This window comes from Podarcis bocagei (assembly GCF_964188305.1).
Source record: "Podarcis bocagei genome assembly, chromosome: 3".
Classification (NCBI taxonomy): Eukaryota; Metazoa; Chordata; class Lepidosauria; order Squamata; family Lacertidae; genus Podarcis; species Podarcis bocagei.
In genome coordinates, this window is record NC_138127.1 from 109,701,244 (window position 1) to 109,724,038 (window position 22,795).

At 46.7% G+C, this 22,795-nt stretch overlaps 1 protein-coding gene across 6 annotated transcripts in view; it reads right to left on the minus strand.

Annotated features, from left to right (window-relative positions):
* The window catches only part of EFR3B (EFR3 homolog B), a 130,331-nt gene that overhangs the window by 68,961 nt on the left and 38,575 nt on the right, over positions 1-22,795 (minus strand). Inside the window, exon 1 of one of the 6 annotated variants that reach the window (XM_081188514.1) lies at positions 3,486-3,530. The exons of the other annotated variants lie outside the window; for them this stretch is intronic. Within the exon in view, the coding sequence (XP_081044640.1) occupies positions 3,486-3,516 (31 nt within the window). The 5' untranslated portion in view covers positions 3,517-3,530. Of the gene's footprint in view, positions 1-3,485; positions 3,531-22,795 lie in introns of those variants that run through there. 6 annotated transcript variants of the gene reach the window in all.

Below are 22,795 nucleotides of genomic sequence, written 5' to 3' on the forward strand. Positions count from 1 at the left end.
ACAGGAAGACCGACCTGGAACCATTTTGATTCCCAAACTGACCAAATGTTTTCCCTGCAAGGGGGGGGGGGTCAGAGAGCCATCCCATTGTCTCAGGAATTGAGTAATAAGCATTTTAATGGGTGACAGACTATCAGGAAAGGCAATCAGATAACCTGCCAGACAGGAGATAAACGAAGCACTCAGATTTCTGCTGTAGACCGCCCTTTCTGTGATGTAGGTATGATGTATCTGGGGTGGTGGTCTTGAGCTACACCCCTTCTGTGATGTATGTATGATGTTTCTGGGGGTGGTCTTGATCTACAGGGTGGCAATTTCAAAAGGCTTTATAAGGCCTTGCGCGTCATTGTTCTGGGTTCCTCCTCCTTTCCTGCGTGTGAGGGGAGCACCCTGTTGCAACAGATCAATAAAGATCAGGCTTACTAGCTGCTTTGCTTCTCAATATTCTCTGGTTGGCCTCTGTTATCTTCTCCTACCAATAGGGAACTTACGTAAGGACTCTATATGGGCTCTTGGAAAGGGGAAAGGGCAATTTTTGTTTACAACAACATGCAGACAAGGCTCGCCACCCACCCCTCACCAGAGGCAAATTCGTTTTAAATTCCCCCACAAATTCGCTCCCTATATCCCTGCGGCCTCTGCCTGAAATTTGCGCCAGAAATGAATGATGCAACAGCATTTAATGTCTCTCCTCCTCTGCCCCATCCAAAGCACAGGCGACCCACTGAGCTGAAAAGGGAACCATGGCCCCTGCCTTGTGGGGTAACATGCCAGGCTGTGGGGGTGGGGTGGGGTGTGATGGAGGCTGACAGATTGCTTTATTCCTTCCTCAGAGGGGCAGGGAAGGATTCCCCCAAGGTGGGGGAAGAAAGGAGGAGAATGAAGAGACTGGCGCCTTGCCAAGGAGGATATTTGCATAATAAGACCTCGCTTTCATCTCATCCTCTCCATGTTCAGCACACTTTGCAAACATTAACTGATTAATCTTCACAACACCTGGGCTAAACATCCCCCCTTTCTTTAAATGAATAAAAAAATACAGGTGGGTGAAAAAGAAACGCTTTCCTCCATCCATTGCTTTGCCAGATCAGACTAAAGTTCTGGCTAGCCCACCATCCTGATCTCCAAACGGGGGCTTCCAGGAAACTCACCGATGAGGAGCAAAGGATTTTTTTCAAGCTACACTGCCCTTGAAGCTGGAGGTTCCATTCTTAGCGACCACAGAACATAAGGAGAGCCTGGTGGGTCAGGCCAATGACCCATCTAGATCAGCATCCCCTTCCAAAAGTGGCTGACCGGATGCCGGCGGGAAAACTCCAAGCAGGATTTGAACACAAGACCCCTCTTCCCTGTTGCGGGAATTTATGTATAGGTTGGGGGGGGGTTGCCCCTCCAGCAGATGTCATGCACATGCAGCCCACTACCAAAACCAGCACAATCGCTTTTGTGACTTTTGTGATTTGTCCCCACTTCATCACAGTTTCTTCCTGTCTATTCAAAGGGCCTCTGCTGCATGAATGTAAGAATTCACTGATCAATGTATCTATGTACTGGCTCACTGGGAAAACTTCAGAAATTCCTATAGACAGGTGAGCTCAGCTACTCAGCAGCCCCTCTGCCTGACGGATAATTCCTGGCATCCTGATACCCGAGTGCCAGACAGGTAGCCATTCCAGAAATAACAAACCCATATGAAGACAAAAGGGTGTGATAAACTTGGCTGGGAAACAGGGAAATGCAAATATCTCTTTTGTTCCACTAGATGGGTGTTTGGTGGAGGGCAAGGGGAACCATGGGGCAGGGTCCAGGATGCTCAGATTCCTGCCACCAGACCTCCCCTTTCAAAATGTAACCATGATGTATAAGTGATGTAGTTTGGGGGGGGGTGTAAAATGGGGATTAGGTAAAGGTAAAGGGACCCCTGACCATTAGGTCCAGTCGTGGCCAACTCTGGGGTTGCAGCGCTCATCTCGCTTTATTGGCTGAGGGAGCCAGCGTACAGCTTCCGGGTCATGTGGCCAGCATGACTAAGCCGCTTCTGGCAAACCAGAGCAGCACACGGAAATGCCGTCTACCTTCCCGCCAGAGCGGTACCTATTTATCTACTTGCACTTTGACGTGCTTTCGAACTGCTAGGTGGACAGGAGCAGGGACAAAGCAATGGGAGCTCACCCCATCGCAGGGATTCGAACCGCCAACCTTCTGATCGACAAGTCCTAGGCTCTGTGGTTTAACCCACAGCACCACCTGCGTCCCTTTTAGTCAGCTGCTTATTGTAAGGTCTTTATTCCTCATGCAAGCAAGTTGGGGGGGGGGGTTTACATCAAAATACCAGTCGATACTTTCTCTTCTCATTTAAACTGGATTAAAGTTGCAAACCATACACAGAGAACCCCACTTGCACTGTTGCAACAGCCCACTGCTAGGTTTGCAAGGCACCATCCGCTGGGAGCTTCTCCTGCACAAGCCCTGCTCAAACTACTATTATTTTCTATCCTGCTTTCTTCCTGGACCAGGACTCAAGGTGGCTTGCACAAATTAAAGCAAGCCCAACAAAATGCAAAGAGCTAAAAGCATATAAAAGAGAATCGTTAAGAAAGTAATGAAACTGTAATAGAATTAAAACAACATATAAAACAATTTGATTAAAATCACAGAATTGTAGAGTTGGTCTTCTTTTTCAACCCTCTAAAATGCAGGATAATAAAAACAAATATTGAGAATAAACAACAGCATTGCACTATTCAGGAGCCCTTAAAAAAAAAGTTAGTTTCCCCAATGCCTTTCAGAATAATACACTAGCTTTAATTGTGGAAATAGATAGCTCAGTTGGTAAGAGCACAGTGCTGATAATGCCAAGGCTGCAGATTTCTTCATCGCAGGGGGTTGGACTGGATGATCCCACAGGGTCCCTTCCAACTCTACAATTCTATGATTCTATAAAATGCACTCCTGGCAACTGCAGAGACCTGGGCTTCCAGGCTCAGAGCTGAGTCCAGGATCACATCACAGTCAACTTTTCCCTTTTCTGGCGAGGAATCCTATTCGGAATAAGGGAATTTCCCTTTAAAAAAGAGAAAAGTTAACAGCTATGCATCCAAACTACAAAACTGATTCTTCAGGCGAATCCCCGTTCTGCTTTCCAAACGACACAGAGCCCCTCGGTCCCGTCTGGACGAAGTTCGCCCTTATCCAGTCCGTTACCGATGAACAGGAGCGGGGCAAGACCCACCCCCAGCGGATCTTGCCCGCCACGCACCTTTTTACATCCCTTGCCCGTGCCCAGAGAGGAAAAGTGTCCCCAACCACGGGCAGCGAGAGACACCAAGGAGGCGAAGCAACACTGAGAGCTGCAAGGAGACAGTTTTTAAAAAAGCAAAACCCAGGAGGAAAAGGCGAAGGGAGTCTATGCAAAAGAAAGACCCCCCCCCCCAAAAAAAAAAGAAATTCAGCGCAGCGTTTCCAACCTCCCAGCCCCGGTTTACTTGCGGCCTCCATCTGCTCCGCCGGGATCATGTATCTGGCGACAGCCAAAGTCCAGCTCTTTGTCTCCGTGACAAAGACTTGAGCCAACTCGAGATGGAGACGGAAGAGGAGCCGTCAGCAAGCCCGGCCCAGCCCAGGCTGTGATGCGCTGTGCCAATGGCCGGCAAGACCGCAGCCGGCGGCTGATGCTCCTTTGCAAAGACCTCTCGCCTCCCGGCTGGGTCTCTGCTTCCGACAGCAGCCGGCAGGGAAAAGCTTCTATCCATGCTCATGCACACTTCGGCACAGTGGCGTAGCGTGGGTTGTCAGCACCCGGGGCAAGGCAAGTAATCTGCGCCCCCTAACCCGTGGATTTGCGCCCTCTAACCCTAACCCACAGATGTTGCGCCCGGTGCGGCAGGCCCCCCCTGCACCCCCCACGCTACGCCACTGCTTCGGCAGCCCTATGTCAAAGCTCAACAACTTTAGCCAAACCGCTCCCCCCCCCCCAAAAAAAAACTTTTTTGTCCAGATTTTCAGTTTATGAAATACATTGGTACCTCGGGTTACAGGCGCCTCATGTTACAGACGCTTCAGGTTGCAGACTCCGCTAACCCAGAAATAGTACCTCGGGTTAAGAACTTTGCTTCAGGATGAGAACAGAAATCGTGTTCCGGCGGCGCGGTGGCAGCAGGAGGCCCCATTAGCTAAAGTGGTGCTTCAGGTTAAGAACAGTTTCAGGTTGATTCTGAATATTAGTTGCTGGAAATCACAGAAGGGAGTGTGTTCGAATCCTGATTGCTGGTTTCCCACAGGCACCTTGTTGGGCAGGAGGCTGGACTAGAGGGGGCATTGGCCTGATCCAGTAGACTCTTCTCATGTCCTTCCTGCCCAGGGAGGTTGGGATTCATACCTATTGAGGGGGGTGTCCTCCATTCTCACCACACAAAGCCATCAGCCTGGCAATATACATTGCTCCCTCGCCAGTCCCATCGGGGCTCATTAAGAGGCTGGTTTTGTTTTGTTTTCCCCCCTCTTCCAATGACAAACTCTCTCCCCCCTCCCCCCCCCCCCGCTTTCCCCATCTAGACCCAAATCCCTGCAGACAGAAGCAGGTCCCTCTTCCTCCTCTGCTTTGACAAAGAAAGGGGCCTCCCACAGAGCGAGGCAGACCCCACCACCTGTCGATTCTTAGAAACTTAGAAACCACGGAAAAGGCCCTGAGTGCGAATTTCCCCTTTAACTGCTGAACCTCCCACCAATCACTTAGCTACAGAAGCTGAATCTCTTTCTTGTTCTCCCTTTGGCAGAGATGTAAACACAGCCAGCTTGGGCTTAGAATACGCACTGCAAACAGGTTTCCGTCAGGAACAGATGGAGTCTGTACCGTCAGTTAACTTCTCCGAGATGATTTGCTTAATGGAAGCTTAGAGAGGCTTCGCGCTGCTGGAAGCTTTGCAAAAGCAAGCCGAGAGGGGGGTGTTACTCTCCTGGACTAAATCAGGAGGGGGGCAGTGACCCCCCCACCCTACTTGACTAGGGCTCTGCGATAGATTGATAGATTGTCCAAAACTGGTTTGAAGTCCATATTGTGATATTGGTTTCATAATTTTTGACCTGGCAATATATTGAGATTCATGATGAGTGTGTGCTATGCAAAAATCACAAGGAGGGAAAAGCTATGAAGCCTGCCAATGCCTCTTCATGTTGTTGTTGTTTAGTCATTTAGTCATGTGCGACTCTTCGTGACCCCATGGACCAGAGCACTCCAGGCACTCCTGTCTTCCACTGCCTCCCGCAGTTTGGTCAAACTCATGCTGGTAGCTTCGAGAACACTGTCCAACCATCTCGTCCTCTGTTGTCCCCTTCTCCTTGTGCCCTCCATCTTTCCCAACATCAGGGTCTTTTCCAGGGAGTCTTCTCTTCTCATGAGGAGGCCAAAGTCTTGTAGCCTCAGCTTCAGGATCTGTCCTTCCAGTGAGCACTCAGGGCTGATTTCCTTCAGAATGGATCGGTTTGATCTTCTTGCAGTCCATGGGACTCTCAAGAGTCTCTTCCAGCACCAGAATTCAAAAGCATCAATTCTTCGGCGATCAGCCTTCTTTACGGTCCAGCTCTCACTTCCATACATCACTACTGGGAAAACCAGAGCTTTAACTATGCGGACCTTTGTTGGCAAGGTGATGTCTCTGCTTTTTAAGATGCTGTCTAGGTTTGTCATTGCTTTTCTCCCAAGAAGCAGGCATCTTTTAATTTTGTGACTGCTGTCACCATCTGCAGTGATCACGGAGCCCAAGAAAGTAAAAACTCTCATAGCCTCTTCACAGCTCCATCCTTATTTGTGATATATATTTGTGCATTGCAGGGGGGTTGGACTAGATGACCCTTGGGTCCCTTCCAACTCTACAATTCTATATCAGTATACCATGATCTTTAGCTGGTGATATATCATAAAGTTGAAAACCAGCTCCATTCTTATTTCAGACATCCTGATATATCAGTATATGGCAATGTTTAGTTGGTGATCTATTGTGATGTTGAAAACCATATATTACCAAGCCTTACTACCAACCCATCCAGCTTCCTTGGTGCCAAAGTCCTTGTCCTAACTTTCATCATCATCATCCATAACATTTATATACTGCTTAACCTGCAAAATCCCATAGTGGTTTACGTAAAATGCAGCAAGATGATTTAAAAATGCAAGATGCATGTAGAACATTAAAAGCCAACAATACAAAAAAAACCGATGAGTAAAACAGAGAAGCCATTGATAAACACTCAGTTATATATTGATAAAACAGGACAAGGTGGTGGATTTTACAAAGTATATACACAAAGTATCAAATGTGATGACAGTAATAATAATACAGTGGTACCTCGGGTTACATACGCTTCAGGTTGCATACGCTTCAGGTTACAGACTCCGCTAACCCTGAAATAGTGCTTCAGGTTAAGAACTTTGCTTCAGGATGAGAACAGAAATAGTGCTCCGGCGGCGCGGCAGGAGCAGGAGGCCCCATTAGCTAAAGTGGTTCTTCAGGTTAAGAACAGTTTCAGGTTGAGTATGAACCTCCGGAATGAATTAAGTACTTAACCCGAGGTACCACTGTACAACAAAACACCACTACCACAAACTGGCTTACAAGTATAAAACCAATTTTACTAGAGTAATAACTAGAATAGAGATAGACTTGTAACCGTTCAAGCAACACACATACTAAGGTGCCATGTGCAAGACAAAGCCTGGAGATACTGTAAACATGGAGTGGATAAATGTGCAACTGTATCTTAACAAGTTACATGTGCAGTAAACGTTATACAGACTGGATAAATGAACTGTTCAACAAGTAGCGTCAGTCCAGTCACAGGACGGAACAACCCTGTGCCGCCACAACGGCAAGGGTAGCACACTGGAGAATATGAAAAAGTTTTCCAAAGCTGTTTTTCAAAGATTGAGCTGGATGAGATGTTCTTCAATGGGTCTTGAGCTGGAAACAGGTCTCCCTTTGCCCACTTGTGTTATTCTCAACAGGGTGGTGTCTTTGATTTGCCTTGCCGTGATTGATAAATGCATACGGCTTTGTGTTTCCAACTCGTGACCCATTGAATAACATCTCACCCAGCTCAACGGTGAATCTTACAAGCCTGGGAATAGATGGGTCTATAGGACGTGTTCAAAGCTCGCCATAGTTTTTGCCTCCTGAACAGCACATGGAAGGGTCTCTGACCTTGTTGACTGGGACAGAAAAGAGTCCAGCAATAGCTGGAGCGTCCCAGGTCCCCATCCCTGGTTTAAAAGAGTAACCCTGCAAGCAGGATTTTGGGGTCTCTCTGGCAGGGCCTGCTCTGTGGAACACCTCCACCTGGAGAAGGCGGGCTTGGAGTTATGATACGATACGATGATACGATACGATACGATAATCTTTAATGTCATTGTCCCATACAGAACAACCAAATGGGGGGGGGGGAGATACACAAGATATTCAAAACCAACAAGCCTGCTATCCCAGCTATCCCAGCCTGCTTAGCCCCCTAAAAACTCTGATACCCCATTTTTAAAATACAATACACTCCCATAGAGACTCCTTACACTGCATTTAAAAAGTGTTGGTGCTGACCTTTAAAGCCCTAAATAGCCTCAGTCCTGTATACCTGAAGGAGTGTCTCCACCCCCATCATTCAGCCCGGACACTGAGATCCAGTGCCAAGGGCTTTCTGGCGGTTCCCTCATTGTGAGAAGTGAGGTTACAGGGAACCAGACAGAGGGCCTTCTCGGTGGTGGCGCCCGCCCTGTGGAACGCCCTCCCTTCAGATGTGAAGGAAATAAGCAGCTATCTTATCTTTAGAAGACATCTGAAGGCAGCCCTGTTTAGGGAAGTTCTTAATATTTAATGCTGTACTGTTTTTAACACTCGATTGGAAGCCGCCCAGAGTGGCTGGGGAAACTCAGCCAGATGGGCGGAGTATAAATAATATGTTGTTGTTGTTGTTGTTGTTGTTGTTAAACCAAAATCATATTTGGATAGAAACTGTTTCTCAGGCGGCTAGTTCTAGTCTTTATAACCCTGTACCTTCTTCCAGAAGGCAGAAGCTGAAAGAGATCATTTCCGGGGTGCGCACTATCCTCTCTCTTTCCCCTGCAGGGGAACCGAAATAGCGGGAGAAAGAAAGAAAGAAAGAAGTCGGCTCCATTCGCTGCAAATGTCAGAGCCTCGCAATTTGAGCATCCACCCTGAAAACAGAAGGAGGAATGTACCTTTGGAGAGGTGGACCACTTTCCAGCACCACGCCAGCCTGGTGCCGCAAGGGTCGGCCATGGAGACAGCCACGTGAAAAGGATCAGCCATGCTATTTGCCCATGCCAGGAGACAGACCAGGGGATTGGGCTGGGTTTCTGCTTCTCTGCTATGCACTGCTCCTAGCTAAGAAATGCAATTGCAGGTGTGAGAAAACCTGGCTTGGTGTATAGCAGGGCTTTTTGCACCTGCTGGGAATTGTGCCAGGAAAGAGAGAGAGAGAGAGAGAGAGAGAGAGAGAGAGAGAGAGAATATCTTTGTCATCTCCAGGGACTGCTCTCCCCAGAAGATGGAAATAAAGCGCAGCTTCTGCCAGGCTGCCACAAGAGTCTCTGCTGAGTCACAGGGATGCTGAGGATGGAAAAATGGATCCCTTTGTGTCTTGGCCAGTGGGGGCTGAGTTGTGGGTGCGAGGTGGGGGTTACGAGGAGGGCTTTAAGGTTAATGACCCAGGCGATGTTCAAGATCGGGGGGGGGGGTGAAGCGCAGAAGAACTATGCTGCTTTCTACCTGAGTCAATGAGGTCTGCATTGAAGGCAGGCAGGAAAAAGCAGAGTTAACAAACCTTCCCTTCTCCTTGCACTGTGTGTGTGTGGGGGGGATGTTGCCGGGCAGAACAGCCTCCCTCAGAAACAAAGACCCATGGAAAGCAGCTCCAACCACATGGAGCATCTTTCAACAGCATGATGAGCGCGTGGCGAGGAAGCCAGCCTTTGACAGCCTGGTGAAAAAATCAGAGGCACAAATGTGGGTTGTGAAACACAAGAGCAGTTAAGTACAACAGTCCTAGAGTTAACATGTTTACACATGGGGAGGAATGTTTGTTCAGCCAGCAGGTAAACTTCTTGCCTGGGACATACTTCCTCTGCATGGGACTAGAGGTGGGCGTGGCCTCACCTGTGCAGGTAACGACAAAAGCACAGGGCAGGGCAGCCATCTTTCTCTCTCTGACTGCATGCAACATCATATATATATCCCCACACACTAATAATTACAATTAAAACATCACAGCACCAGCCATGTCCTTAAAAGCCCCATTCCCCGGAGAACTCTGGGAATTGTAGCTCATTGTGTGTGTGGGGGGGGATAGGGAATCTCTTAACAACGGGCAACACTCTTGATAAACTACTTTTCCAGAGATTCTTTGGTGGCGGTGGGAGCCATGGTGGTTTAAAGTGATATGGTTTGTTAATGGCCCAAAAGTGGAAACAAGAGGAACTACCGACCTTGAACGAGTGGAGGATGAAACTTATGGACTATGCAGAATTGGATAAAATGACTGGAAAAATTAGATACCAGAAAGATCACAAATTCATCGAGGACTGGGGAAAGTTTACGGAATATCTGAAAACTATATGTGATGAACACACAACGCTAGTGGGTTTTAAAGAGACTTTGTGATAATATAAGGTATATTGCAAGACAGAATTAGAGTTGGAAGGTTAATATTAAATCGGCAATATTATATAGAAAATGCGGGAAGATAAGAAAAATGGATGATTGAGGGAGGTGCTGGTGGAAGTTCAAAAATTGTTAATTTGTAATCATGGTTGTAATAAATACTTGTAAAAGGAAAACTTAATAAAAATTTATATATATATATAAATAAAGTGATATGGTTTGGGGCCGCGAGGCAAGGCGAGGCGACTGCCTCAGATGGCAGGTACACCAGGGGCAGCAGACCCTGACTGCAATGGGGCAGCTAGATGCTTTCCACACAAATCCTGACCTAGCCAATCTCCCTCATCCTTGTGTTGCACCGTCTGATTTCTCTTTCAACAAGATTCACACCTATCCAAGCCTCTTCTTGGGGGAGGAAACCCCAAAACGGGACCTCTTTGCCCCTGGCTCTGCAGTTTGAAATTGTACCAGCCAGGCAATAAAATGTCCCTAAACAAGCTTTTTTTTAAAAAAAATAAATTTTTAAAAAATTGGTTCCTCCTGATCCGTTCTGAATATCAGCTGAATATGTCGCCTGGCAAAGCTGCCAAGACTCATTTAGAACATGAAAATACATTTAAGGTGTTGATTATAATACCTTGATGCAGGCATCAATGCGGCTAAATAAAGGTTGCAGTCCTGACTGGCAGCGGTTAAAGATGAATTACTGTAATTATCCTCTATTAGATCAATTTCCTCAGCTCCAAAAGTTCTGCTTCGGTGTTTTTGTGCTGTCATGTTTGTTTGCCGGCAAGGCGCGAGAGAGCTGACCTGCTGCCTCATCCGGGTTATCCAAAAGTTGGCAGGTTCAAGACAGGTAAAGTTCCTCTTTGTGCGGTGTGTCGTTCAGCTACGGAACTCCCTGCCACAGGAGGGAGTAAATGGCCACCAACCTGTCCTAAAAGAGAATTAAACTAATTCATGTCTGAAAGAGGATTGGGCATGTTAGCCCAAGGGACTTGAGAAAGTTCAGCCCGGACTTCCTTCCAGCTGTTATTTCACCAAAAAATGGAGTATGGCACTCACCTAGTCCTAGTCTAATGATTACTGAATATTGCTTCATTTGATATAAGTTGCTTATTCTAAATTTATTGTGACTTTTTATATTGCATCAGATTGCTGCTATTAACGTTTGATGTTTTATTATTATTTTTATGTGTGTTGGAAGCCACGCAGAGTGGCTGGGGCAACCCAGACAGATGGACGGGGTATAAATAAAAATAAATATTATTATTAAAAACTCACAGTTCAGTTCCAGATGCAACCTCAGCATCTCTCTTGCGCAAGCACAGCACTTGCTCTCCTCTCTATTTAAATCTCCCTTTGTGTAGAGTTTTTCAAAAGGGATACATGACAAATCTGAAGAATCATGAATTGTGCAGGCTCTTTATGTTAGCCAGATTTAATATGTTTCCCTCACTGATCGTGAGAGGAAGATATTTAGCTCTCCTAGAATCAGAGCATCTCTGCAAATGTAGTAAACAGGAACCTGATACTTTGGAGCATATTTTCTTTTCTGTGATTTCGGCATTTATGCCAGAAGACAATTATTAGAGGCCTTACAACTCAATAGGCTGATTTCTATGCTACCAACGGTACAGGACCTGCTTTTGGACAGGAATGATCAAATTACTTTAATAGTGGCTGAATTTTTGAGTGCTGTCCATGTAGAAAGACCGGGCCATTATATAGAGATTTCGTGGTTCTTAACTGATCGGTGACGTGGTAGTGTTGTGTTGTATTATATATGCAAATTGATTTCCTCTGGAGTTAAAGATCTGACTGGAACAAACCTTGTTGTGTTTGAGCTCGTATGTTGCACAATTTGTATACAGTGTCTGTTTGATAATGTGTGGTTTGCTATGCCTAATAAAGGATACTTGATTTGATCACTCTTGCACAAATTGTGGATCCTCCAGCAAGGGGAAGCCTCCCAGTTTTTCGGGGAAGTCTGTCCGCCTGTCAAGCAGCTCTTGCTATTAGGCAGTCAAAAAGACAGAGACATCACCTTGCCAACAAAGGTCCGTATAGTAAAAGCTATGGTTTTCCCAGTAGTGATGTATGGAAGTGAGAGCTGGACCATAAAGAAGGCTGATCGCCGAAGAATTGATGCTTTTGAATTCTGGTGCTGGAGGAGACTCTTGAGAGTCCCATGGACTGCAAGAAGATCAAACCTCTCCATTCTGAAGGAAATCAGCCCTGAGTGCTCACTGGAAGGACAGATCCTGAAGCTGAGGCTCCAATACTTTGGCCACCTCATGAGAAGAGAAGACTCCCTGGAAAAGACCCTGATGCTGGGAAAGATGGAGGGCACAAGGAGAAGGGGACGGCAGAGGACGAGATGGTGGGACAGTGTTCTTGAAGCTACCAGCATGAGTCTGACCAAACTGCGGGAGGCAGTGGAAGACAGGAGGGCCTGGCGTGCTCTGGTCCAGGGGGTCACGAAGAGTCGGACACGACTAACCGACTAAACAACAACAACAAGCAGCACAAATAAGGTTGGGCAACATGAACCAACAAAACACAAAGGATTTTCAGACGAGAGAACTTGTATTATTCCTAATGAGAAGGGGAAAGGGCAAGGAAGGTTAGCAAGCGGAATGAAGCGGTCGAAACCGAGACACGGGAGAATTTGTACAGAGATTATTATAGCAGCAATCAATACAGGAGTCTACAGGTTGCTCGCTTGCCTATGGTGAATAAGAACTGATTCCAGGTAAACACTTGAGCCAATTGTGTAAAAGGTCTTTTATTTTTAGGCCTCGAGGAGGAACAGAAGGACTTGTGGGCAGTTGGATATTAAAAGTCTGCACGAGCCAGAGGCCACAGAAACATACCTGTCAACTGTCCCTTATTTTGCGGGAAAGTCCCTTATTCCAGCGCCGTGTCCCGCTCCTGTCCCTTATAGATGATGCCCCTTAAATTTCCTGGGTTTCAAGGGAAGCAGCTCCTCTGCCAGCCAGGGAGGAGGGAGGCTCCAACTGTGTTGCTTGGTTGCGTTGCTCACCCAATAAGGAGTCTAAGAACGACTGGGGGGTGGAGCTTGCATGCCTTGTGCCGATCAAATCGGTCGCGTTGCCTTGGAACTCGCCTTTGCTCAGCGCTTCTCAGCGGAGAGGTGATGGTGGTTTTCCTTGCTGGCCCTTTGCTGGTTTGCTGCGCTGTGGGAACCACCACATGAGGCTTCGTTTGGCTGCTGGATGGGCTTTCTGCCTCTGGCTCGGGAGCTGGTAGACTAAAATCCCTTATTTTGGCTGCTGCTCCCTTATTTTTGAGGCTGCTGGTCACTTATTTTCAAATCTGTAAGTTGACAGCTATGCACAGAAATGACTCACTTGCAAGGCTGGAAAAAGGAAGCTGTAAAAGAGACAAACTCAACTGGCAGCAGCTGGGCAAAGAAAAGAGGTGTTGGACCAGATGACCCTTTCAATTCTACAGTTTTTTGCATTTATGTAGACCGAGGATGGATTTTCAGAGTGCTGCAAAGAGCCAAACCTGAGTCAAAGCAGTTTTCCCTGAGCCAAGGATGAAGTGAGCAAGAGTGGGTGTTTAAAAGGGAAGCTTGAATGTGCACCAGGCACGCCAATTAGAGCATCTTTGTTCAAATGCTATGATTCGATGAAATGTGACTAATCTGCGCGAATGCATTCTGCTTGGAGAATCGGAGCACCAGGATTACAGAACAGAAAGTTTTAGTCCTGGATTCCTATCGCTCGCCCCAGAAGTGCTAAGCAAAAAATAAAAAGGCCGTCTCTCCTCCCTGCGGCCGCCTTCAATATCGCAGCAAGGAGACGGGCATTGGCAATGGGAATGCCGCAGAGAGGCGGCTGTGGGAGAGGCAAGGCGGAAACTGGCATTTGCGACAAAGCCAGCAGCAGACCATGATATCAGCACACGAGGCAAGAGCAAATCGCTAGGCTGGTGCCTTTCGTCCTCAGAGAGGCTAAACAAGGGGTAGGCAAGCCAACAAAGACCCGTATAGTTGAAGCTATGGTTTTCCCAGTAGTGATGTATGGAAGTGAGAGCTGAACCATGAAGAAAGCTGATCGCCAAAGAATTGATGCTTTTGAATTCTGGTGCTGGAGGAGACTCTTGAGAGTCCCATGGACTGCAAGAAGATCAAACCTCTCCATTCTGAAGGAAATCAGCCCTGAGTGCTCACTGGAAGGACAGATCCTGAAGCTGAGGCGCCAAGACTTTGGCCACCTCAGGAGAAGAGAAGACTCCCTGGAAAAGACCCTGATGTTGGGAAAGATGGAGGGCACAAGGAGAAGGGGACGACAGAGGACGAGATGGTGGGACAGTGTTCTCGAAGCTACCAGCATGAGTTTGACCAAACTGCGGGAGGCAGTGGAAGACAGGAGTGCCTGGCGTGCTCTGGTCCAGGGGGTCACGAAGAGTCGGACTAAACGACTAAACAACAACAACAAGCTGTTTAGCATCACAGCAGAGGAAAGTGGATTGGGGTCTGCAAACACGACAGCCATGACATCCTGCAGATTTCATAAGTGGGGAGACAGGTGTCAGATCAGGCTGTCACATGGCATTGTCATGGAGGGCAGCCCCCTGAGAAGCAACATTAGCAGATGCCAGAAAGCCACAAGCAGACTCCATTTCCGCACTCCGGCCTATTTACCCCCTGATCTAGGATATTAATTCTGGCTCAGAGACTGTATGCTAAAACCTGCTTGCGAATCCAAAGTCCCAGATGATGCGGAAGCTGGCAAATCCCCTAAGCCTTCCCGGATTGCAGCAGATCTAAAACGAGTTTCCTTTTTAAAAAATCTCGCCTTTTTCACACAGAATGGTAGAGTTGGAAGGGACCCATAGAGTCATCCAGTCCATCCCCCTGTCTATTTGCTTCTCTCCTCCAACTACTTGAAGTGAAGGGAGAAGAACATTCGGGTAGCTCAGTCAGTAAAGCATGAGACTCTTAATCTCAGGGTCCTGAATTCGAGCCCCACACTGGGCAAAAAAGATTCCTGCATTCAGTGCAAGGAGGCTGAGGGAGAATTTTACCACATGTGGTGGACTTGTGATAAAGTTAAGAACTTTTGGGAGATCATCTATGACGAACTAAAGAAAATATTTAAATATTTGTTGTTGTTGTTTAGTCGTTTAGTCGTGTCCGACTCTTCGTGACCCCCTGGACCAGAGAACGCCAGGCACTCCTGTCTTCCACTGCCTCCCACAGTTTGGTCAAACTCATGTTCTTAGCTTCAAGAACACCGTCCAGCCATCTCGTCCTCTGTCGTCCCCTTCTCCTTGTGCCCTCCATCTTTCCCAACATCAGGCTCTTTTCCAGGCAGTCTTCTCTTCTCCTGAGGTGGCCAAAGTCGTGGAGCCTCACCTTCAGGATCTGTCCTTCCAGTGAGCACTCAAGGCTGATTTCCTTCAGAATGGAGAGGTTTGATCTTCTTGCAGTCCATGGGACTCTCAAGAGTCTCCTCCATCACCAGTTTTTAAATATACTTTCCCCCAAAAACCAGAAGCTTTTTTGCTGGGTTTGATGGGGAAAGAGATGAATAAATCGGATCAAAGACTGTTCATGTATGCCACAGCAGTGGCAAAAACCATGTTGGCCCCAAATTGGAAGCTACCGTACAAGAAATTCCAAGCATTGCGGTGTGGTAGACGAAAATGACGAACTCTGCGGAGTTAGCCAAGCTGACTGGCAAGATTCGGGACCAGGATGACCAGAGATTCATAGAAAGTTGGAGTAAATTTATGGTGTATTTAAAGGATAATTGTAAAACTTTAAAAACACTGGCAGGATTGATATAACACCTACAATGTAATAAATATGAGACTCAGTATTTAAAATACACAATTTAAAGAAATAAGGGATACCTGTTGAAGGGAAGGAGGGAAGTCATAAGCCCAGCAGAGCTAAAAGTATAGATGGAATTTGATGTATTGTATGAAACTGTGTTGAGAAAATAATAAAAGTTTATTGACAAGAAAAAGAGATTCCTGCATTCAGGGGGTTGGACTAGATGACCCCGTAGGGTCCCTACAATTCTACAATTCTATGATTCCCTGGAATCCGTTTGTCTATTGCATTTCCATCCCACCTTGGAGCTCACGGTGGAGGACATTTCATCCCCACAACAATTCTGTGAGGTAGGTTGGGCTGAGAGACAGTGAGCTTTGTGGCCAAGTGGGAATTCGAACCCTGGTTTCACAGGTCTTAGTCTGACACTCCGACCACTACAACACACTGCCTCTTTCCAAAGCAAGGGTGGCCTGGGTGCTATTCTTGCTATCAATACATACTTAAAAAGAATCACTAAAATGCTCTTTTAAAATATTTGCATAATGCCTTCCCACTTTTTCCAAAACATTCAGGGCAGTTTACTGTAAATCATATTGCTAAGAGCAGATCTAGAAGCTCCAGTTATATATATATATATATATCCATCCATTTTTGGAAACCGAGTTCTTTTCTTAATGGTGTTTTATGTTGTAATGTTGTAAACCACCCCAATGCTTTCTGATATGGCCTTATAGAACTACTTCTAAATCTAGAAACAAAGGCTGAAGACCGAAAGGCAGGTTGTATTTGCAAAGTTCCCACTCGACAACCCAGGCAATTGCAGAGCTCAGAAATCAAGATGGATTCCCAGTTCAACAACACACTTTAGCCCAAGGGTCCCCAACGTGGTGCCCCCAGAGGCCTTTGCTGGCACCCAGAGAGTCCCATCCCCCTACTGAAATTAGGCTTTGAAGGAGAATGGCATATCTCTTTCTGGGATGTGCCTGATGTGGGAATGTTCAGGGATGCAGGAGAGGATATATGGTTCTGTGTGAGTGTCTGGAGGCGGTTGGAGGATGGATGGCGGCTAACAGATTGAGGTTGAATCCTGACAAGACAGAAGTACTGTTTTTGGGGGACAGGAGGCGGGCAGGTGTGGAGGATTCCCTGGTCCTGAATGGGGTAACTGTGCCCCTGAAGGACCAGGTGCGCAGCCTGGGAGTCATTTTGGACTCACAGCTGTCCATGGAGGCACAGGTCAAATCTGTGTCCAGGGCAGCTGTTTACCAGCTCCATCTGGTATGTAGGCTGAGACCCTATCTGCTTGTGGACTGTCTCGCCAGAGTGGTGCATGCTCTGGTTATCTCCTGCTTGGACTACTGCAATGTGCTCTACGTGGGGCTACCTTTGAAGGTGACCCGGAAACTGCAATTAATCCAGAATGTGGCAGCTAGACTGGTGACTGGGAGCAGCCGCCGAGACCATAAAACACCGGTCTTGAAAGACCTACATTGGCTCCCAGTACGTTTCCAAGCACAATTCAAAGTGTTGGTGCTGACCTTTAAAGCCCTAAACGGCCTCACTCCAGTATACCTAAAGGAGCGTCTCCACCCCCATCATTCTGCCCGGACGCTGAGGTCCAGCACCGAGGGCCTTCTGGCGGTTCCCTCATTGTGAGAAGCCAAGCTACAGGGAACCAGGCAGAGGGCCTTCTCGGTAGTGGTGCCCGCCCTGTGGAACGCCCTTCCAGCAGATGTCAAAGCGATAAACAACTACCTGACATTCAGAAGACATCTTAAGGCAGCCCTGTTCAGAGAAGTTTTTAACGTGTGATATTAGTGTATTTTTGGTTTCTATGGAAGCCGCCCAGAGTGGCTGGGGAGGCCCAGGCAGATGGGCGGGGTATAAATAATAAATTATTATTATTATTATTATTATTATTGATTATAGCCTTTCCAACTTGTGTTAACAAGTTCACAATTTAACAGAGTAACATTCCCCTTTTTTAAACTCACAGCGGATGCGTTTGCTCAGGCTCGCTAAAGCCTCTGTAATAACTGTTCTGGTAATTTCCCCTTATTCCCTCATAAAAGTTAAGACACGACACAGTCTTCTATAAAAGTATAAAAAGGTTTACTCACATATCATTCTGCTCACAATCGGATCCCAGAAGGCAGACTTAGCTTAGAAAAGTTACATACACTTGGAAACTATCTCATAAGAAGACAGTCCCTTTGTCCTCTCTTGGAAGCCAAGAGGGCATCTTTGGCTAAACAGATGTTGCTTCTTTGATGCATGTAGTCAGAGAGAGAGAGAGAGATGGCTGCCCTGCCCTGTGCTTTTGTCGTTACCTGCACAGGTGAGGCCACACCCACCTCTAGTCCCATGCAGAGGAAGTCTGTCCCGGCCCAGAAGGAAACAGGAAGTTTACCTGCCGGCTGGACAAACATTCCTCCCCATGTGTAAACATGTTCACTCTAGGAACGTTGTACTTGACTGCTCTTGTGTTTCACATCCCGCACCTGGCATAAGAACCCTGGAAGGAAGCCAAACTGCGGAACTCCCTGCCACTGGAGGCAGTGGTGGCCACGAACTTGGATGGCTTTAAACGAGGATTAGACAAATTCATGGAGGAGAAGAAGGCTATTGAGGGCTACTAGCCATCACGGCTCTGCTCTGCCTCCACAGTCAGAGGCAGCAGTGCTTCTGAATGTCAGCTACTGGAAACCACAAGAGGGGAGAGTGTGTTCGAGTCCTGCCTGCAGGTTTCTCCCACAGGCATCTGGTTGGCCGCTGTGAGAAACGGATGCTGGACTAGATATGCCATGGGCCTGACCCTGCAAGTTCCTCTTATGATTTTAGGAATAATCATAATCATAATCAAATTTTATTTATATGCTGCCCTCCCCAGCCGAAGCCGGGCTCAGAGCGGCTAACAACAATAAAATCACATAAGTGATTTTACATAAAATCACAATCAATTACATAAAATCACAATCAATTAATTAAAATACATTCTAAAATCAATACATTCTAATTCAGAAGCTGCCTCATATGACATCTTTTATCCAACTCAGTATTGTCTGCAGTGGCTTTTTAGAGTTTCAGACTGGGGACATTGCTAATGATAGAATCGTAGAATTGTAGAGTTGGAAGGGACCCCCAAAGGTCATCCAGCCCAACCCCCTGCAATGCAGGAATCCCAGTGAAAGAATCCCTGTCAGACAGCCATCCAGCCGCTGCTTAAAAACCTCCAAGGATGGAGAGTCCACCACCTCCCAAGGGAGACCGTTCCACTGTCGAACAGCTCTTACTGTCAGAAAGTTTTTCTGAATGTTTAGTCGGAATCTCCTTTCTTGCTACTTGAAGCCCTGGGTTCGAGTCCTACCCTCCAGAGCAGGAGAAAATAAGCTTGTTTGCTCTTCCATGTGACAGCCCTTGAGATAGTTGAAGGTGGCTATGCTATCTCCTGTGTCTCTTCTTTCCCAGGCTAAACATACCCTGCTCCTTCTGTCAGGACCTCATCCTACACTCGAGTAGGACCCTGGCAGAGACACATGCCCGACTGGCATGTTCCCTCCCTCCTGGTCGATCGTTCAGGAGCTTCAAAAGCTTTCTCCTGCCCGAACATCACAGCGACCGATGCCAACCAACACCGTCACACTTAGGGATCCACAGAGTCTTCGCAGCTTGCGTAACTCAGCAACTCAGCATTTTGGCTAATCTACTTTATTTACATATAAACACACATGGAGCATTGTAACATGGCTCCCTCTCTCTCTAGCATCAGACAGCAAAGAAGAAAAGGACAACGGACAATAATCCCACTTCAGAGAACACCGTAACACAAACATCCTGTCTCCGTCACTTCCCAAAACATATACCGTCATGTGAAAGACAACAATCCCATGATTGCAATCACGGAGCAGGAATTCTAACACCTTCAACCGCTCCTCATAAGGCTTGGTTTCCAGACCCTGGATGTGCCAGGGATTAAATCAGGAACCTTTTGCACGCAGAAGAAAGTGCTCTGCTTCCAGGTATCAGGAAAAAGAAAGAAAAACTACGTACCAGCCTGAACTGGGCAAGATGAGGTCACGATCTGAATTGGCGTCAGAGACGTTTGTGTGATGTTCTTTGCAACGAAAACTGAACGTAAGTCCCTTTCGAAGCTCAAGTTTATTTTGGGCAAACTTCACTATATATCCAGAACGAATGGACAGGCGAAGATCCATTCCACACACACACACGATTTATCTCAGTCACATAAGCTTCTTAAAAACGCACAGATAGTTTTCATTAGATTACAAATGGCCGGAGGCTTAAGAAGTAATTTGCGTCGGCTAGATCCTGCGTCAGGGATCTCTTACACTTTTATCCCGAATTTCCTCCCGAGAGCACAGTTCTCCCCTTAGAAACGTAATTTAAAAAGTACTGTGTGAGGGGTATTGTTTCTGCTTGTTATTATGGGATGCATTTCTGACACTGACAGGTAGGGAGAAACCACCTGCCTGAAATCTTGGAGATCTTTCACTCCTGCAAAGTGTACACGGTCCGGAACTAGATCATAGCTGTCAACTTTTCCCTTTTCTTGCGAGGAATCCTATTCGGAATAAGGGAATTTCCCTTTGAAAAAGGGAAACATTCACAGCTATGAACTAGATGGAGAAATAGTTTGACTCTGTATAAGGCAGGTTTCTGTGCTCCTAACCTGACGGCCGATCCCTCCTCCAGAGATTTTGCAGGCTGCGGCAGATTGTGATCCTTCTGGGGAGAATAAGCAAAGAAAACCTGCCCGCTAGAAAGGATGGAGTGCAAATACTGTCTCTCTGCAGCCTCCCATCCCTTCCTCTTCCTTGCAGCTGTGAATCACAGCCTCCTGTAATTCAGACTAGACTCCTCTCAACCACCCTGGAAAGGCAAACCCAGAAATCTTGGTGCCACCATCAACCTCGAGACAGGCAGATCATGCCATTGCCCACCTGCAGGCTTGCCAGGGAGTTAATGAGACAAGCTGTCTCTCAAATTATAGCACGAGGAGGTGGAGAATGACAAGCGATCCGTGGAAGAGGGAGAATCAGCTCTGCGCCACTCATCCCCTCGCCTGTCACCCGCTGGATTTTCCAACACGCATGCTAAAAAGGCAGAGAGGATAGGCTTTCTGGCACCAGAATCTGTCAGAGAGGAACTCGCCGCCTCGCCAGCTTTTGCCTATTCAACAACAACAAATCCGTTTATTGTGAGGACCATGCCTGTACACAAACATCAACACAACAATAGTTAAAAATATTAAAATTCATTAGGTGCTATGCCAACAAAACCTTCATCCCACAAAATAGAAAGAGAGGGAAAACAAGCAACGAGTTAAGCAGACGATGAAGGGTCTTTACATTGTCATCCATAAATCTTTCCCTGGCTTTCATGGCCTTCATCACAAAAACCGCTACCACATGGGTAATACGTGGGTTTGCATCAACTAACAAGAATTTTACTCTATCTTCAGGATTGGTTATAGAGTTGGGTATAATTTGCAGCAATGCGTCTCTAAAGCCCGAGTAGATGGGGCAATAGAGGAGGTAATGTGTAAGATCCTCTTTAGTTTTCATAAGGCTTTTGCCTATTCATTTACGACTGTGACCACGGTTGCCGTGGTTCGTATAGCACCGTCCACTTTTAATCACCTTCTCAATAATAATAATAATAATAATATTTATACCCTGCCCATCTGGCTGGGTTTCCCCAGCCACTCTGGGTGGCTTCCAGCAAAATATTAAAATACAATAATTCATCAAATATTAAAAACTTTCCTAAACAGAGCTGCCTTCGAATGCCTTCTAAAAGTCAGATTCAGTGGACGCTCGGGTTGCGAACGTGATCCGTGCGGGATGCACGTTCACAACCCGCAGCGTTCGCAACCCGCATCTGCACATGCATGTATCGTGATATCAGCTTCATAGTTTCTGACCTGGCAAAATATTGTGAATCACGACGCGTGTGCAAAAATCACGATGCGGGGGAAACCGTGAAGCCAGCCGATGCCTCTACATAGCTCCCTCCTTTTTTCAGACGTTGAGATTTATCAGTATATCACAATGTTTAGCTGGTGACATATTGCAAAGTTGAAAACCAGCTCCGTCGTTATTTCCAGATACAGTATTTTTTGCTTCATAAGACGCACCTTTTTTCTTCCTAAAAAGTAAGGGGAAATGTCTGTGTGTCTTATGGAGCGAATGTGTGGTCCCTGGAGCCGAATTGCCCAGGGGCAAAAAGCAGATCATGCTTTTGTGTGTGTGTGTGAAAGAGGGAAGTGGGTGTTGAAACAAAGCCGCTGAGCAGCTGATCGGCAAACGATCGGGCTAGAGATAAATGAGGCTGCCTGGGAGTGGGGAGGTAAAGACAGCAAACTTGCAAAGGGGGAGGGGGATAGGAAGACTAAAGCAATAAGGAGAGAAATTAGAAGAAAAGGAGGAGCAAAAAACTGCTCCAGCTAAGGAAAAGACACTAAGGCAAACAAGAGTGTTGAAAGGAAGCAGCTGATCGGTAAGTGATCGGGAGAGAGATAAGGGACTCTAGCAATAAAGGAGGCTGCCTGGGAGGGGGGAGATAAAAGCCCATGGATCCTCATGATTTTTACATTGGGTCACCCCAAATTCACCATCAGATCACATAGCAGGTCCATGGCTACAGCCTGCACCCAAAAAAACATGCATCCACTGTTTTGTGGGGCCGCAATGGCGCAAAAACGTGGTTACAAAGCACGGATCCACATGGATTCTCAGGATTTTTTGCATTGGGGTACCCCAAACTCACCGTCAAATCACATGTCTGTGGCCACAGCATGAACCACAAAAACCATACATCCACTGTTTCGTTCAGAATATTCTTTTTCTTGTTTTCCTCCTCTAAAAACTAGGTGCGTCTTATGCAGCGAAAAATACGGCATATCAGTATATTGTGATGTTTAGTTGGTGATACATTGCGATGCTGAAAACCAGGTATCGCCCAGCCCCAGATGCCAATGGGAAACCAGCAAACAGGATTTGTGCAAGATCAACTCTCCCCTCTTGTGCTTTGGCTGGGGAGGGCGGGATATAAATAACATTATTATTATTATTATTATTATTATTATTATTATTATTATTATTATGGTTGCTGGAGCATCTGGGCCCCAGTCTCTTCTTAGGCTTTTGTGAGCCTATTTTCACATGCAGCACAATGACACACAGTTCTGCCGAACGAAGCACTACGTAGGCAAATTAGCTCCCTTCCGCCTGTCTGGCCCAAAGAATGCGGTGTTATTTTAAAAGGGGAGATTTAAAAAAAACACACAAACCAA